This window comes from Mauremys reevesii, linkage group 23 (genome assembly GCF_016161935.1).
Source record: "Mauremys reevesii isolate NIE-2019 linkage group 23, ASM1616193v1, whole genome shotgun sequence".
NCBI lineage: Eukaryota > Metazoa > Chordata > Testudines > Geoemydidae > Mauremys > Mauremys reevesii.
In genome coordinates, this window is record NC_052645.1 from 20,510,969 (window position 1) to 20,527,274 (window position 16,306).

The following is a 16,306-nucleotide window of genomic DNA, read 5'->3' on the forward strand; positions in this document are numbered from 1 at the left end:
ATGGTGGATAGATTAGAAGTTACAATTATTTTTAAAATAGCAATATAATTTGATCACCTTTGAGAAAACTTTGCAATTTGCTAACATGGCAATATCCAATAGGGTTCCATATAGCTATGATCATAGATCAAATGCTTGATTTTCTACAGCAGACTGCCAATTAAAAAATTATAACCTAATTTGTCTAGAAAGATTTAGTCTTAGTTGAAAAAATTGTGCTTGAATCTTGTATAAAAAATAAAAAGGCCTTCAGCTTTATTAATTAATTATTTTAATTTTACCTAACTAAGTGTTAATGCTATTTGGACAGCTTTCAGTGTTTTTGTGTATGTCATTGGATGGTCTGAGTATTCAAGTAGTAGATCTAAGATTTATCTCGAACTGTGGAGTGCAAAATGCCAGAACACAGTGGTGAATTGTTAGGTCGTCAGGAATGTTTCAGTAGTCTATTTTCTCTCGGACTATTTCCACACTCAGCTAGAATAGACCATATGGTTTAATAGCAATGCAAAGAATTCACCTTTTACTTTAGGGAAGGAAAGGTTATATATTGACTCACTCGCTTACTCAGTTTTGTTTTTGAGAAATAGTTGAGTGTTAGTGCTTCAGCTTTTACTCTGTGTGCTATGAAGCATTTTTCTGAAACCAGGAGGAACTAGTTATGTATTTGCTGCTTCATTTATTTCATTCATGTGCAAAGCCTGTTACGAAGTGTGAGTAAATCAAGAGATTTAATATCCTTTTTAAAAATAAGACTTCAGTGACATTTTCGAAGGTTTGAGTTCAGATCCAGTTTATCAAATGGAATTTTTGGCATCATGTTCAGTTTAACTTTTAAGTCTCTTCATTTGCATTTTTTCTCAGCTAGTGACAGGCTCTCTGATAGTCAGTTACATTGTCACTATGTTACTACATTAAGAGATTATCTAAGTGTCTAAATCACTCTTCTAGATACAGGACCTTTAGTCACTAAAGTGGAACAAATTAAGTTTAGTAGCAATAAGGGGCAAGTGCAAGCTACTTATATTTGATTCATAAATAGTGATTAAGTGGGAAAGTACAATTCAGTTTGAATCCCTGAGATTATCAAAGTTAACTTGAACTGATTTTGTTGAGTAACTTGTCAGTTTTAAAAACAGTGAATTTGAGACTTGGTAAATGCAAGTGAATAAATCAAGAACTAAATATTTTTCTTCAAATTAGTGGGTAGTTAAAATATATGCAAGTTAGTGAAAATGTCTGATAAATGCAAAATGTGATCTAGTTCACAAAACTAGAATAAGATTACTTCAGTTTACTGTCTAGCAGTTAGTGGGTGGAAACACTTCAAGAACAAATTAGCTGTGTTATGTATGGGCTTGTCATAGCGACTCGTATTTCCTCATAGTGTAGACAGATACAAAACTTTATCAAGTAAAGGTAAACTGCTTGTCCTTAAGCATTTCTCATACTTTTTATTTTAAAAACATAGTTTTTACAAGTAACTATTCTGTTGTAAAAACTATGGAGAATTTGAAAGAGATCTCCATAAATTTAGCTGATAACACAAACTTGTGCACTGCAGCGTTTACTCTAGCTTGTAGAATCCTATCCAGCACCAATGAAAATAGCATAAATATGTTTATCTGACCAGAACTTGAACCAACACTGCTTTATCTGGATACTTTTTAAAGCAAACTTTACTTTGAGGAATGTTCAGGAAATATGGATTGTGCTACTTCAGAAATAGTCTAATGTCATCCCGAAGAGTGACAGAGTCCTGTGGCACCTTATAGACTAACAGAAGTATTGGAGCATAAGCTTTCGTGAGTGAATGCGTCTGACGAAGTGGGTATTCACCCACGAAAGCTTATGCTCCAATACTTCTTTTAGTCTATAAGGTGCCCCAGGACTCTGTCACATTTTACAGATCCAGACGAACACGGCTCTCTGATACTTGATCCCGAAGGGTGGCTTTCAGGGAAGGAGGCAAGCCACAATTTGTTTTATTGCTTAAGATTTCCAATGTTGGTAAGGAATTAGAGAGCTGAAAATAGCTTCTAAAACTGGATTCCTTGTTTCACATTCACATTTTATTTTAAATTTTCTGTAACCTAGAATGAAGTCATGTTTTTCAGTAGTGATGGGATTTTCTTTGAGTTCTACAGACTGGGCCTCTGAGCCCAAGCAGAGGCCAGGGGCCCTGTGAAAGGGAATATTTTTCCTTTGGAGAGTTCTCTCCAGTGTGCATGGAACAAGCCCCAGTCTGAGGAGAGTATCTGCTAGACAAATCTGCCTTGTATTATTGAGCTGCAGTTGAATAATATTTTACCTGTTAAAAACCCTGTGTCTTCTCTTTAAAGCTGTTTGAATATCTAGTCAGGGATTTAAGGCTGTGCTTTACAGGCAGACTAAAAAAAAATAACTCTTCATTATTTTTTTGCTGTACATTTTTTTATTCTCATTTTATAATTTTGAAATGTGTGGCAAATGGATAATCTTTTGCTGAAAGTCAGCTGTTACACTCCCTCTGTGCATATTCAGGTAAGAAAACTCCTAATAGGAACCAATATCTTGCCTCTTGGAAGTGTACAAATTTAATCAAATAAGATTTGGCCTGTAGTTATTTCAGTCCTATATGCTAACTCTTCAGTCTTCCCTAGAAGTATTTTCAGTAAATGCCTTTAGGCTGCTGTTTCTGTACCGTTTTCACCCATGATTTTACTCCAGCTATTTCTTCATTTGGTTACCTGATAGATTTCAGTTTGTTGCTCAGAAGCGTAGCAGAAGAGTTTGGTGCAGTTTTAATTATATTTCAACGAAAAGCAGCTGCCTGATGGGGGAAAACATAATTTGTTACACAATCATGTTTGTGATTTTCCTTGGTGAATCTTTAGAAGAGTATCTGTGGGGATACAGGCCTTATCCCCAAGCTCCTTAAAGCCAATGGGAGTCATTCTATTGACTTCAGTGGGCTTTGGATCAGGTTCTATAAGAACTGAAATTTCTTACCCTCAACAAGAAGTTTCCATAGTTTCCAAGTTTGGTTAGAGTAGTGTTAGTATAGCCACAGTGCCAGTTCAGTTATAGTTGGTTAAAATTAGATTTTATTATCCAAACCAAAAGCCATATCTTTAATTCATTAGCCCAGCTTTTTAACTCTTTAAAATCAGAAGGATTTAATTTTGGTATCAGTGTTGTCCTGTAACAAAATAATAATTTTAAAAGGTATTAATATTTAGAATTATCAAATGTAATTCATTTTTGACGTATTTTGTTTTGTGACTCCAACCTTCTGAAGACCAGTTTTATCTGTATCTCTTGGAAATGAGTGACATCACTTAAATACTTACCAAACTTGGACAAATACAAATTAGCATATTTCCCTATCACTATGTATTGGATTTACACAGGCAAGTCCCATAAACACTACTGGGAATTACCAGTGTACATCCCTATCAGGTGGAGTGTGGACTCAAGATGTATTATCTACTTATTTCTAAATGTGGCAGTAGTGATTCACAGTAGGTCTTGGACTTTTCACACTTGCCAAGAACTGATTTCATATTTGTTTTGAAAGATTATTAGCCAAGATTTTTGTTGCTTGCCATGACTATTTAGTAGTTTTTAAGAAAAAATGAATTATTCCAAAATTCTTAATGAGTATTTCAGTAATCATTTAGTGTGCTAGGGTGTTGTGCGCCTTAGTTTAATATTTGTAATATACTTTGAGACACTCAAGTAGGGGAAAATAAAACTTTATTTTAAAGTGATTTATTGTTTAACAAAACATTTAAATCAACAGGAACATAAAGAATTAATTTATACTTCCTCAACCATTGCCTCTTACTGGCTACGTGCTCAGAAGCAACAAGTTCTCATATTGCTGGTCTTAATTTTTTTTGTGTTTATAGTTTCAGTCTCTTCCTTGGAAGTCATTGTGTGTGTGGGGGGGGGGGGGGTGGGCAGACAGGACTCCTCCCTGTAGTCTGTCACAGTCATAACTTTTGTTCATAACCTTAAGTTTTACTATTCTCTGTTCTTCGAGTACTTGCTCATATAGATTCCAATTAGGTGCGCGCGCGCCGAGTGCACGATGGTCGGAGAATTTTTCCCTAGCAACACTTGGTGGGTCAGCTGTGGAGCCCCCTGGAATGGCACCTTCATGGCGCTGGATATATACCCCAGCTGACCCAGCGCCCCCTCAGTTCCTTCTTACCACCCGTGATGGTCATTGGAACTGTGGAGCGTGGCATAGCTGACCTCCACTCCCTAGCTTTCCTTACCAGTTTTAGATAGTTGATCTAGTTCTTGTAGTTATATAGTCAGTGTAGTATAGTAGTTTTGATATTGGGGAGTCTCACCAGGCCGAAAAGTGTAAGATCTGTAGGGCTTTCCATCGGTTCCCAAACTTTTTTTTTCCTGAGCCCCTCTTTAGAGAATCCTGTCCCATGTACACCCCCTTTTTCTAAGAAATGAGGTGGGGGGTAGGGGGAGGGTGTCTGGAACCCACGGGAGCCAGCAGGTGAGACCACACAGACCCCCCTCTTGACCCCAGCCCTTCAGCAGGGCCCAGTCAGTTCCTCACACTTCGTACCTCTCCTTTGAACCAATTGATTCTCAATGTCTGGCCCTCTGATATCTTTCTGTATATTGTCCCCTGTCAAGCTCTGCGCCCCCCTCTCCCTCCTACAGGCTAGCCACATTTGGCTTAAGTTTTTAATGGGATTTTCAAGTACATGTTAGGTAATGTATAAACATTGCATAAGGCATTTTTTCAGTGTCTGAAAAATGGAATAGTGCTTACACACCAGAGTCTGGTTTCCTTTCATTTCTTTTACAAGATTTTTAACAGCTGACTGTTTTGCCCTTGTGTAGTTTCTTTGTTTTTTTCTCGTTATGATGACCCTGAGTGAATTCTGCTTTGTACTTGTGGCAGTGCTGAAATATTTTTAGAAAGAGGTTTAAAAAAACCTCACTTGCCTTGTTTACAATTTTTGGTGAGGGAGAGTTAACATTAACTAGCCCTACAAATCATACTCCTACTTCATAGTAGTAGCAGTACGTAACTCTTGTACTCTAATATTTTTGGTTCTTGTATTTATTTCCACTGGCCTTACAAAATCCTAAGGCATGAGGGTAAGTGACTCATTGATGTGATATAGGAATGTTAGCTGTCATCCAAACACTTCATTCACTTGTTGTTTTACTGGGATTTGAATCACAAGTTACAAGTCAGTGACACAGATTTTTATAGTACACAAACAAGTGTCCTAATATTTTTAAAAGCAAACTATTCTAAGTGTATGCAAATTTATTGGGACAGTGGTAGGTGGGAATTAACTGACAGCATACACATAGAAGGTTATATTTTTAAAGTGACTTGTCTGATGACAACCTACGTCTCAAACACAAAAAGAAGATAAACACAATTGGAATTTGGCTACAATTGTTTAAAATTAAGTTACACTAAATTAAGTTTGTAATTGTGCAGACCTGTGTTTATAATCCATTATCTGTCGTGATTCTTAATTCCTCAGTTTGTGTCAATTCGAAAGAATGTCACGTATATTCTCTACTGCTGTTCAGGAAGAATGCATAGTAGGCATGCACAATTTTCCTGAAGTGCAATATGGGATGCAACTGAATGAATGGATCTAGGGAAGGAATTTGGCAAAGTAGCAGTATTTGTTTCTTCTGCTGCTCAATACTCTTTTGTAGGGGAGCTGAGGCTGGAAACCTATTTTTATAGTCGACTCTGGATTGGGTGTGCCATTTAAAGCACTCTGAATTTTAAAATGCAGGCCAGCAGCTTGCCTAATGAAGAGTAACTGAATCTTATTAATTTGTTTTTTTGTTGTCTCATGCAGTTGAGCATTAGGATTTTGCTAATCTGAACAGAAGAAGTAAATGGATGGGATACCATCATTTCCTTCAGCCTTGGCCACATAGGTTAAGATATAAGTCTTATAATGTATTGCTTGGTGGCAGCAGGAGAAGGAGTACTTGGCATAAATATTTGGTTTAACAAAACACTTTCCAGAGAGTGTGGTTGCAAGAAAACCCACTATACCATATTTTCTTGTTCTTTCTGCCTCCTTACCCTCTTTCTCAGTGCTTGACTATAGTTAAGGAATTGCATCTTCAAGTTGGCCATTTGAGGTGCACTAACTGAGTTTTGATAAATGCTCTTACAATTTACATTTAATTTTAATCTCAGAAGATTAGCTAATAATTAAGAAGATACTATGCTCTGATTCTGCCAACTGCAGTAGTACTTCATATGTATCAGAACCTTCCATAAACTATGGAAAGCATGCTCTTTGTAACCATATTTTTATAAGATATTGGGTCATTTGTTTGGAAGATTTTTTTATAGAATAATGTGACCTGGATGTTTTCTAATAGGTATCTTTTGCTCTTATTTATGTCTGTGTTGCTAAAATGAACCAGGAACAGTTAATTCCAGAGCTGCTCTTTCTTATTGGTAGGGCCCTACCAAATTCATGGTCCATTTTGGTCAATTTCACGGTCATAGGATTTTAAAAATCATAAATTTCATGATTTCAGCTCTTTAAATCTGAAATTTCAGTGTTGTAATTGTAGGGAACCTGATCCAAAAAGGAGTTGTAGAGGGGAGGGGGTCGCAAGCTTATTGTAGGGAGTGTTGTGGTACTGCTAACCTTACTTCTGCAGTGCTGCCTTCAGAGCTGGGCAACTGGAAAGTGGCGGCTGCTGGCCAGGAGCTCAGCTCTGAAGGCAGAGCTGCTGCCAGCAGCAGCACAGAAGTAAGTACCGCATGATATGGTATTACTACCCTTAGTTCTGCGCTGCTGCCTTCAGAGCTGGGTGTCTGGCCAACAGCTGCTGCTCTCCAGCTGCCCAGCTCTTAAGGCAGTGCAGAAGCAAGGGTGGCAATACTGCAACTCCCCTAAAAGAATTTTGTGACACCTCACCCTCCCCTCCTCCCGCAATTCTCTCTTTAGGTCAGGGCCCCCAATTTGAGAAGTCTGGTCTCCCCTGTGAAATCTGTATAGTATAGGGTAAAAGCACACAAGACCAGATTTCACTGGGGGAGACCAGATTTCACGGCCTGTGATGCGTTTTTCATGACCGTGAATTTGGTAGGGCCTACTTATTGGATTGGTGTCAAACACTGTAAACCATCCAACCTCTGCTTTGGGAGCAGTAGTTGCCAAAGCATAGTGTGCGTGAACATTTAATATGGTGCTTGATGTTTCTTGCTTTTACTTTCAGTCTTGTGTTGGGATTTCTGATTTTGTTGGCTTTGGTCTTAGATCCATCTTTGTGTGTAGAACTAAGTACCTTTACAATACAAACTTTGCTTTGTAACTCTTGTTCTCCAACACACAATTCCCCTCAAAGTAAAGGGAAATGACCATTTCTGGAAGATTATATGAGATTAATCAAATGGCAAATAAGACAGTTTTTCCCAGCACTTGACATTTAAACTCTTGTAAGAAAAGCAAGTGGGCAGGAACTGTACAATCTGCGTCACCGAGTAGGAGTCAAGGGGAGAGGTTTTAACTGACTTAATTGAACGCTGCAAATCATGACATTTGTATGATGAGTAATTTTAAAGACTCCAGAGCAACTCAAAATAAGATTGGGTTTATAGTCTTTCTTGACGGGAAAGAATAATCTACAAGCAAAGATTTCCAGTCGTAATATTTGGAGACTGTCCGTTCTTAATATTAGCTGTGTGCTTGGTTCTGGGCCAGGCATATGTAGCCCAGTTCCTGTGCTGAGGATCTTAGTCTGAAAGATGGACACAGATAAGATACTTCGAGAACCTGAAGAAGTAGTAACTTAGAATGCTAAATAAATTAGCCAGAGGCATACATTTATACAGATTTAGAAAGCACCTTTCTTCTCCTATTTCAGATTTTGTTGGTTTTATAAAGTAATACCTACAGCTGCTTAAGTAATTTAATTTGTTTGTTTAGTAACGAAGCACACTGACTCTTCAGCTCCACCTCTCTTCTAGGTCACTGAGTTTTGGCAAATGCAACTATCTTGCAGCTGGTGCTTTTACTGTTACTCATTCAGTTCTGCTGGCTGAAAATGGATAATCTCTGCCAGGATCATGCCCATCATATCATTGCTGCCTGAATATTTTACTGTGTAAACAAAGAAAGTACATAAGCCTTGGCCTGCATAGACCATTCTGTGATTTCTGTTGCACCTCTGTCCATTACCATTAGGATGGTCTGTAAACAAGCTTTTAAAACTTTCCATTTTAATAGTGGCTAAAATGGACTTTCCACAATAATGAATGGTCAAAAGAAAATGCACACTTTTGGTGGTTTGCTAAGAAATTCCCACTTTTGGTCACAGCAATCATAGAAGTTAAAGTTCCCCACTTCATTTTCTTCGTGGGAAGGTTAGAGGAGAGGTAGGTCTGCTTGCTATCGCTAGTTTGAGAGCTGATGACTTAAATAGAATAAGAGCTTTTGAGTGCTATCCCATGTTGCATGTTACTTGAGGGTAGACCTATGCTGCTGCTTGAAACCCTTTGGCTTCATCCAGGAACCTGATGGGACAATTGTATGGCCCATTTTTCACTGGTCTGGGTCTTGTGGTGCTGTCTCTTGTTAAACTTTGGCCTTTTCTTGCATTATATTTCTTATCTTTTTATTCTCTTACAATTGCTTTACCTCTTCCCCACTAAGTATGAGATGATATGGATTTAGTTGGGGATTGGTCCTGCTTGGATCAGGGAGTTGGACTAGATACCTCCTGAGGTCCCTTCCAATCCTGACAGTCTATGATATGTTTACGGTCCTGAGAAGACTGTTTGCTCTTCAGATATTATTGCATCACCTCCTTTGTTGTTCTGCCCAGTGTATATATACAAATGTAAAGAGCATATGCATTTTAACTGTGCTATAATAGCACCAAGTAGTAACTTCACCACATAGCTTAACCATTGTGTTCAGCTTCTAAACTGTATTGTTTCCTTTCCAGGACCCATCGGGGCACAGCCCCTTCTTATGGTGCCCAGACGTCCCGGCTATGGCACCATGGGCAAACCTATTAAATTGCTGGCCAACTGCTTCCAAGTTGAAATCCCAAAGATTGATGTCTACCTCTATGAGGTGGATATTAAACCAGATAAGTGCCCTCGCAGGGTGAACAGGTAAGTCGGTCACAGAAGTTGTAATTTAATCTAAATTATATTGAAATCTTTACGCAACATAAGATCCTAGTGAAGTAATTAAAAGCTATAAAGTTATTTTGCAGTAGCTTATTTTAAGAGATGTCAGTGACTTCTAATCAAGATATCTTCCACTGTATACTCCCTGAAGTTTAGCGAATAGGAATTTGTTCCCAAATGTCTGTTTGAGTTATTTATAATATGTTTCCCAGTGGTATTGGGATGGGATGGTATCTTGCAGAATCAAAGTAAATAAAGTAGTTGGAATATATTGTTCTGGCTAATAATATCAAAGGCAATAGTAATTTTTTTTCCAGAAATCATTGAGTTTTAAATGAAATAGGCCAGATTTCTCACACTTATTTCTCAGTGTGCAATTAACCAGGTGTAAAGGATGAAAGATTCGATCCTACATGCATATCTTAAGCCTAATTTATTTTAAATGCAGCATTAGAGATTCACAGTAAAATATAATGCTATGATGCCATCTCTTTCAATGGAATGAGCAATGGTGCAAATCCAGCTTTTTTTTGTCTAAATTGCTGTTCTTGTTCACCCAATTTAGTGTAGCTAAGTTATGTAGAATTCAGTCTGAACTACAGACCAATCAGCTCAACTTCAATACCCAGAAAGATAATGGAGCAAATAATTAAGTAATCAATTTGCAGACATTTAGAAGATAAGTAACAGTCAGCATGGATTTGTCAAGAACAAATCCTGCCAAACCAACCTTGTGGATGCGGCGGGGGAGGGAGAAGCAGTAGATGTGGTATATCTTGACTTTAGTAAGGCTTTTGATACTGTCTCACATGACCTTGTCATAAACAAACTAGGGAACTACAACCTAGATCAGGGGTTCCCACAACAGATTTTTTTGGTGGCCTCAGAGTGCAGTCACCAACTTTTGCTGGTGGCTGCTCTAACAATTTTTCCTAAAATACTTAATTACTTTTAGGAAAAACAAATGCACATATACATGTCCAAATCATTGTAATGTATTTATGTGGGATATTGCAGACTCAATAATAAAAATAACGTAAGGTTGTCTCTATTCTTTACTGGACCTAAACAAAATAGAAACAAACAAGGTGCTTTGCATGTTCTTGTCTTTTTTTTGTTGTTGTTTCTCTTGCTTTTTTGCTTTTTTTTTTTTAGACTTGCTGTCTAGTCTATTTCTGTGACAAGTGATATTTCTATGTTTGTTAATATCAGTTTTCATAGGAGCAGACTAGCTAGCTGGGAGGCAGTGAAAAGTGATATTAACAAACATACAAATATTACTTTTCACATAATCAGACTAACTCAGCCCTGGCAAGGCGGGGGACAAAGTTAAGCCCTGGATGGGGAGGGAGGGTAGGAAGGCAGCCGGGGTCCAGAGGGCATTTGGGGGCTGGGGGAGGCAGCGGGTGTCTAGGGGGATGGATGGATGGGAACCTGGGGGAGGCAGGGAGTTCCTGGGGGGGTGGGAGTTTGAGCCTGTGGCCAGCACCCGCCACCACATGGCTGGAGCCTGAAGAGCAGCAGCTAGAGCGTGTGGTCAGGGCACAGACTGTGCTGCTGGAACCCACCACCACATGGCTGAGGTCTGGGGCTGGATCTCCTGGCCAGAGCCCAAACCCCTGCCACTGGGATGGAGCCCACCACCATGTGGCCCATGCCCAGGGCCAGAGGAGGCAGCGGGAACCAGAGCGATGGGTAGGTGGTGGTGGTGAGTGTGGGGCTTGGGCCCCGACGCTGTGGGATCTGGGGCCCCTGGGAAGGTGGGAACTCACACTGGCTGCCTGCTTCTCTGGCGTTTGTGGCTGTAGAGTGGGGCAGGGCCCAACCCCTGCTCGCGGTCCTGGGAGAGGGGCCACTGCTTTGCCCTCTTTCCCAATCACTGGCCAGGAGGCTACAGTTGCACGAGAATCACCTGGTGGTTGCATTTGAGTAACACTGACCTAGATGGAGCTACTATTAGGTGGATGCTGAATAGGTTGGAAAACCGTTCCTGGAGAGTAGTTATCAGTTGTTCATGGTCAAGCTGGAAGGGCATATCAAGTGGGGTCCCTCAGGGATCAGTTCTGGGTCCGGTTCTGTTCAATATCTTCTTCAGTGATTTAGATAATGGCATAGAGCGTACGCTTATAAAGTTGGTGAACAATACCAAGCTTGAAAGGGTTGCAGATGCTTTGGAGGATAGGATTAACATTTAAAATCATCTGGACAAACTAGAGAAATGGTTTGAAGTAAATAAGATGAAATTCAATAAGGACAAATGCAAAGTGCTCCACTTAGGAAGAAACAGTCAGTTGCACACATACAAAATGGGAAATGACTGCCTAGGAAGGAAAGGGATCATAATGGATCACAAGCTAGCCTCCGTTTGCCAGAAGCTGGGAATGTACGATGGGATGGATCACTTGATGATTACCTGTTCTGTTCTGCCTCTGAAGCACCTAGTATTAGCCATTGTCAGAAGACAGGCTACTGGGCTAGATGGATCTTTGGTCTGACCCAGTATGGCCATTTTTATGTTCTTGCGTTATGGTCTTCCAGTCCTACGATTCTATGATTCTTCTCTGGTGTCTCTCAGGTCCTTCCTCTTTCTCTCAAACTGTAACTGATGTTCAACATGATCTTGAATCAGCCATAGCTCACTTTTTCTTTATGTAGAAACTAAAAGACCCATAAGCTGGATATAGTTAGGTTTTTACTTGATTCAGAAAGGTCAAACTGTACTGACTCTTGTCACATAAATTTGGTGTACATCACAAACTGAGTTTGTTCATCTTCTATAAGAAGACTATCCTAAAATATTGAATTATAAATATAAAACTCTATCCCATTCTGTAGTTGTAGTCTATAAAGATGAGTCTTGTTGCTTGGTCACTGCTGACTTAATTTCAGACTTTTATAGAGTCAAATTTGAAACAAGGAATGTGGTAAATTATTCCGTGTAATCTGCAAGTCAAGCATACAGTTTAATATTACCCTGCATCCTTCCGAAAACTCATTTGTGTGCTTTGTGCAGGTTGTGTGTGTTATAGGTGAAAGCTGGCAGCAATGTCTATAGTTAAGAGAGTCTAACTTTCCATTTATAAGACCCATCTTCAGTTGCTTATAACTTGCCAAACTCTAGGGCTGAAATTTTCCATGCCAACTGTCTGCCCCAAGCTGAATATTTTTTTAAAATTTTAAGTTCTTTCTAAAATGAGATTTGGCCAAAAAAAAAAAATCCTTATGTTAAATTCTTACCTTTTGAGATACTGACACCTACGTACTCTTTGAAGAAGGTATTTGACATTTGACAAGGAGGGCACTCTGGGCTCAGAGGAGTTGGCTTTTGCTGTGCATATAAAAATATACCCAAATTAGGCTGTTACAGGTCTCCCAGAAATTGACACTTGAATATGCTCTGAGGTTTGTTAGAATCTAGCATCTAAGTTATCTGAAGAGTCCATATGCATTGAACATAGAGTAGGTGAGGATTGCAGAGGCTGAGCAGGACTTTCTCTGCAATTATTCTCCTAGGTGCTGGGGGCTGCTGTGGTGCCAGGCATTGTAATTGAAAGCAGGAGACTGTCTCCTGTGCTCAGTGTTCCCCTTGCTAGAACTCAGGCAGTGTGAAAAAAAGAGGAAGTGGCCTGACTGGAATTCAGAGGGATAAAAACCGGTGAGAGGCCGGGACAAGCTGCAGGATAACATGCTAGGGGATATTGGTAGAAGGAGCTAACCACTCTCCTTTAGAGCCTGGAATTGAATCCAGGATTTCTGAGCATCTGTTCATACTCACATGCATCCGAAGTGGGTATTCACCCATGAAAGCTCATGCTCCAAAACGTCTGTTAGTCTATAAGGTGCCACAAGACTCTTTGCTGCTTTTACAGATCCAGACTAACACGGCTACCCCTCTGATACTGTTCATACTCTGTCAAGCAATTATGAAACCCACTAACAAAATGTCTCACCCTCCCTCTAGTGGCTGGTCCACACAGGAAATAAAAGCCTACTACTGCTATTAGTTATTTCATTATCTTAAGTGGTAGAGATCTTTGCTGTGTATCTAAAGGTTTCAACCCTGCTGATGACCCATATGATGGTCAATATGGGTCCACATGATGGAATTTTTTCACTTGTGTAAAGTAGGAAACATTTAAAAAAAAAAAAAAGTTAAATTTGTCAAGGCTGCAGAGGAAAGCAGGCAGTAGTTCAGTGCCAGAACCAAGGCTCCGTGTACAGCCTAACACATCCCAATTGAGTGCTTGACTCTTGTAGCCTGGAAGAACTTTTAATGTAATTTGTTGTAAGCAATATTTAATTTGTATCTTGTCCTTAATATCATGAGTTTTATAGCAAAATACATCTCTACAGTTCAGAAGGAATTAGATTGGTCCAAAATGTGCCAATAGAAAAGATGAATCATTTTATAATAATTTGTAAGGAAGATGCATAACTTCATATTTCCTGTCTGCTTCCTCTGAATGGAATAGTTTTGATGGAAAGAGAGTGAGAGTGAGACTGCGTAAGAGTTTCATGCAGTGCATTTTGCCAGTTGGCAAGAAGGGTGGTTTCCATAATAATGAAGTAAAAGAACAATTTCTGCAGCCCTGACCTACATAATTTGAAAAAAAAAGAAAAGAAAAAATCCCCTTCCCTCATGACTTCCTTGAGATTCAATGCTGTGTTTCATGTATCTACTGTAGATAACTTGTTGATTCTGCAATTCTACCCCTCTTCCTGCTTTTGATCTGAGGTTCTGATAATCCTAATTGTCAGTATGTTTCAGATGAATATTTTTCAGTGTTGTTGTAGCCATATTGGTCCCAGGATCCGAGTGTGACAAGTTGGGTGAGATAATATAGTCTATTGGACCAACTTCTGTTGGTGAAAGAGACAAGCTTTTGAGCTCCATAGAGCTTTTAGGAGCGCTCTGCGGAGCACGAAAACTTCTTTCACCAACAGAAGTTGGTCCAATAGACTATATTATCTCACCCACCTTGTCTTTCCAGTATTTTTCAGCTGATGGTTAAGTGCTGCAGTTATGGCACCCTATAAATACTAAAGATAGATATGTCTGTCAATACGTCTGTTAGTCTATAAGGTGCCAGAGGACTCTTTGCTGCTTTTACATATCCAGACTAAGGCCATGGCTACACTTGCAAATTTGCAGCGCTGCAGCAGGGTGTGAAAACACACCCTCTCCAGCGCTGCAAATTGTGGCGCTGCAAAGCGCCAGTGTGGTCAAAGCCCCAGCACTGTATGTTATTCCCCACAGGGAGGTGGAGTACGGACAGCGCTGGGAGAGCTCTCTCCCAGCGCTGGCGCTTTGACTACACTTAGCACTTCAAAGCGCTGCCGTGGCAGTGCTTTGAAGTGCAAGTGTAGCCATAGCCTAACACGGCTACCCCTCTGATACTTAAAGATAGATAGTATATCACCGACCGGGTTTATAATGGAAGCACCAATACTTGGCAATTGGTTTGATGTGTAAGTTTACTCTTGTGATTTACTGGTTATTGGCATATAGCTTCATCAAATGAACAGTGTGATAGAATGCTAATCTTCAAGATGGAGGAGAAATATTAACTACTCTGGGCTGACTTTCTCTTAGGTTGATTTCAGATGGCTTCATAGGATTCTGTTAGTGCTTTGTGAGGTGGTAGGTCTGGACACCAGTAACTGGCTTCAGCAGTTCAAACTAACAGAGTGCCTTATTATTTATTGCACTGATCTGGAGGAAAGTACCCAACAAAACACTAACTGTTGAGAAGCTTTTCTTTCAGTTGCCACAGTATAAGTGCTGAAGTCTCTTGAGAGAACCACATCAAAGAGTGCGAAAGCTAACAGTGTGGTGTCTAGTTAATGATCTCACTTAAAAGGTGGGAAATTTTACAAAAGTCTGAGTATCTCACATGACTTGAAATAAATGATTGGGGAGTAATATCAAAGTAGAGCACTTCCAAAAACCAGGAGCCCCCCACCTTTCATATTCCCGTTTACTTTTTTAGGGTGGTCTCATTTATTAAAGTATGTTTGCAATGCTGTAGGTAAGGGTTTGTGAGAACTTAAATTAATCTTTTATTGGTTATGTACTATAGTTAGGTGCTATGAGTTTTTAAAGTAGTCTCAGGCTATGATAGAGAGAGTTTGTCAGAATATTTGGTTTGGCTATTTAACATATGTCTTTGACGATAGGTATAGCTGATAGACTCTTCCGATAATAAGACCTTGTTTTCAGTTGCTTGTAACTTTGCTAAACTTTGGCAAATTCAGGCTGAAATCTTTCATACTGTGTGCCTCCCTTGAGGAAATTTTTGGAAAATTTTGGCCAAAATGTTTTATTCAGTTGCCCTATGCTTAAAAAAAAAATGTAGGGGCCTTTTCTTTGAAATGCTCTAGCTTTGGGGCAGGGATTTGAAATTTGCCAGGGGGTAGCTTTTGTGTCAGGAATGTACCTTTTGCTGTCTTCGTAAAAATCCACTCAAATTTGGCCTTTGAAAATCACTGTTTGCACATTCTCAGTAGAGACATCCTAGAACTTAACAGCTAAAATCTTCAAAGGTTATCCTCACTGAGCATACTCAAGCCTCTCATAGCTTCTAGTGTTGACAAGATTCCACCTACCATCCCCACATGGCTACTCCAGCACATGGCTGTGGGGGCTCAGAAGAACTTCACCTGTAATGGCTACTCCCAGCAGCTTTGGGCCAGGCACCAGAATTGAGAGTATAGAACTGTAACACTCTTCCCTCTGCTTCTGCTGACTCTCCCACTGCTGGCATCCAGGCAGTATGGAGGAGGAAGCCATTAGATTAGAATGCAGAGGGAACAAAAGCTTGAATGGGAGTGAGAGAGAAGTAGATTAGAGCAGTGTCTGGTGAGACTGGAATTTGGGGGCGGGAGGAGAAACTGAGAATTGGAGGAGGGAGAGTGGATCCAGTTGGACAAGGGGCCCTGTGGAAAATCTAGTATAGGATCATGTTATTAAAGACTGTCATTCATGTGCACAAGGGGGCTGAATTAAGGTTGCAAAGACAATCTTAATTCTGGCATTTCCTAATGTTTGAGTTTGCAACCTTAATGCTCTTTTAATGCTGTTTTTTGTGTATAATAGTAAATCAGAGTTTGGGGGAGGATCATGAATAGTTGATACTATGGACTAATTTT

The 16,306-nt window shown here is 39.7% G+C and overlaps 1 protein-coding gene across 6 annotated transcripts in view; it reads left to right on the forward strand.

Moving 5' to 3' along the window:
* Positions 1-16,306, forward strand: part of LOC120389071 (protein argonaute-3) — a 61,648-nt gene that overhangs the window by 6,918 nt on the left and 38,424 nt on the right. For 5 of the 6 annotated variants that reach the window (XR_005590747.1, XM_039511250.1, XM_039511252.1 and 2 more), the window contains exon 2: positions 8,968-9,139. Coding sequence is in view for 4 of the 6 variants with exons in the window: in XM_039511250.1 (XP_039367184.1) it covers positions 8,968-9,139 (172 nt within the window). In the remaining 2 variants the exon portion in view is untranslated. Of the gene's footprint in view, positions 1-8,967; positions 9,140-16,306 lie in introns of those variants that run through there. The other variant, XM_039511254.1, reaches the window with a different exon arrangement.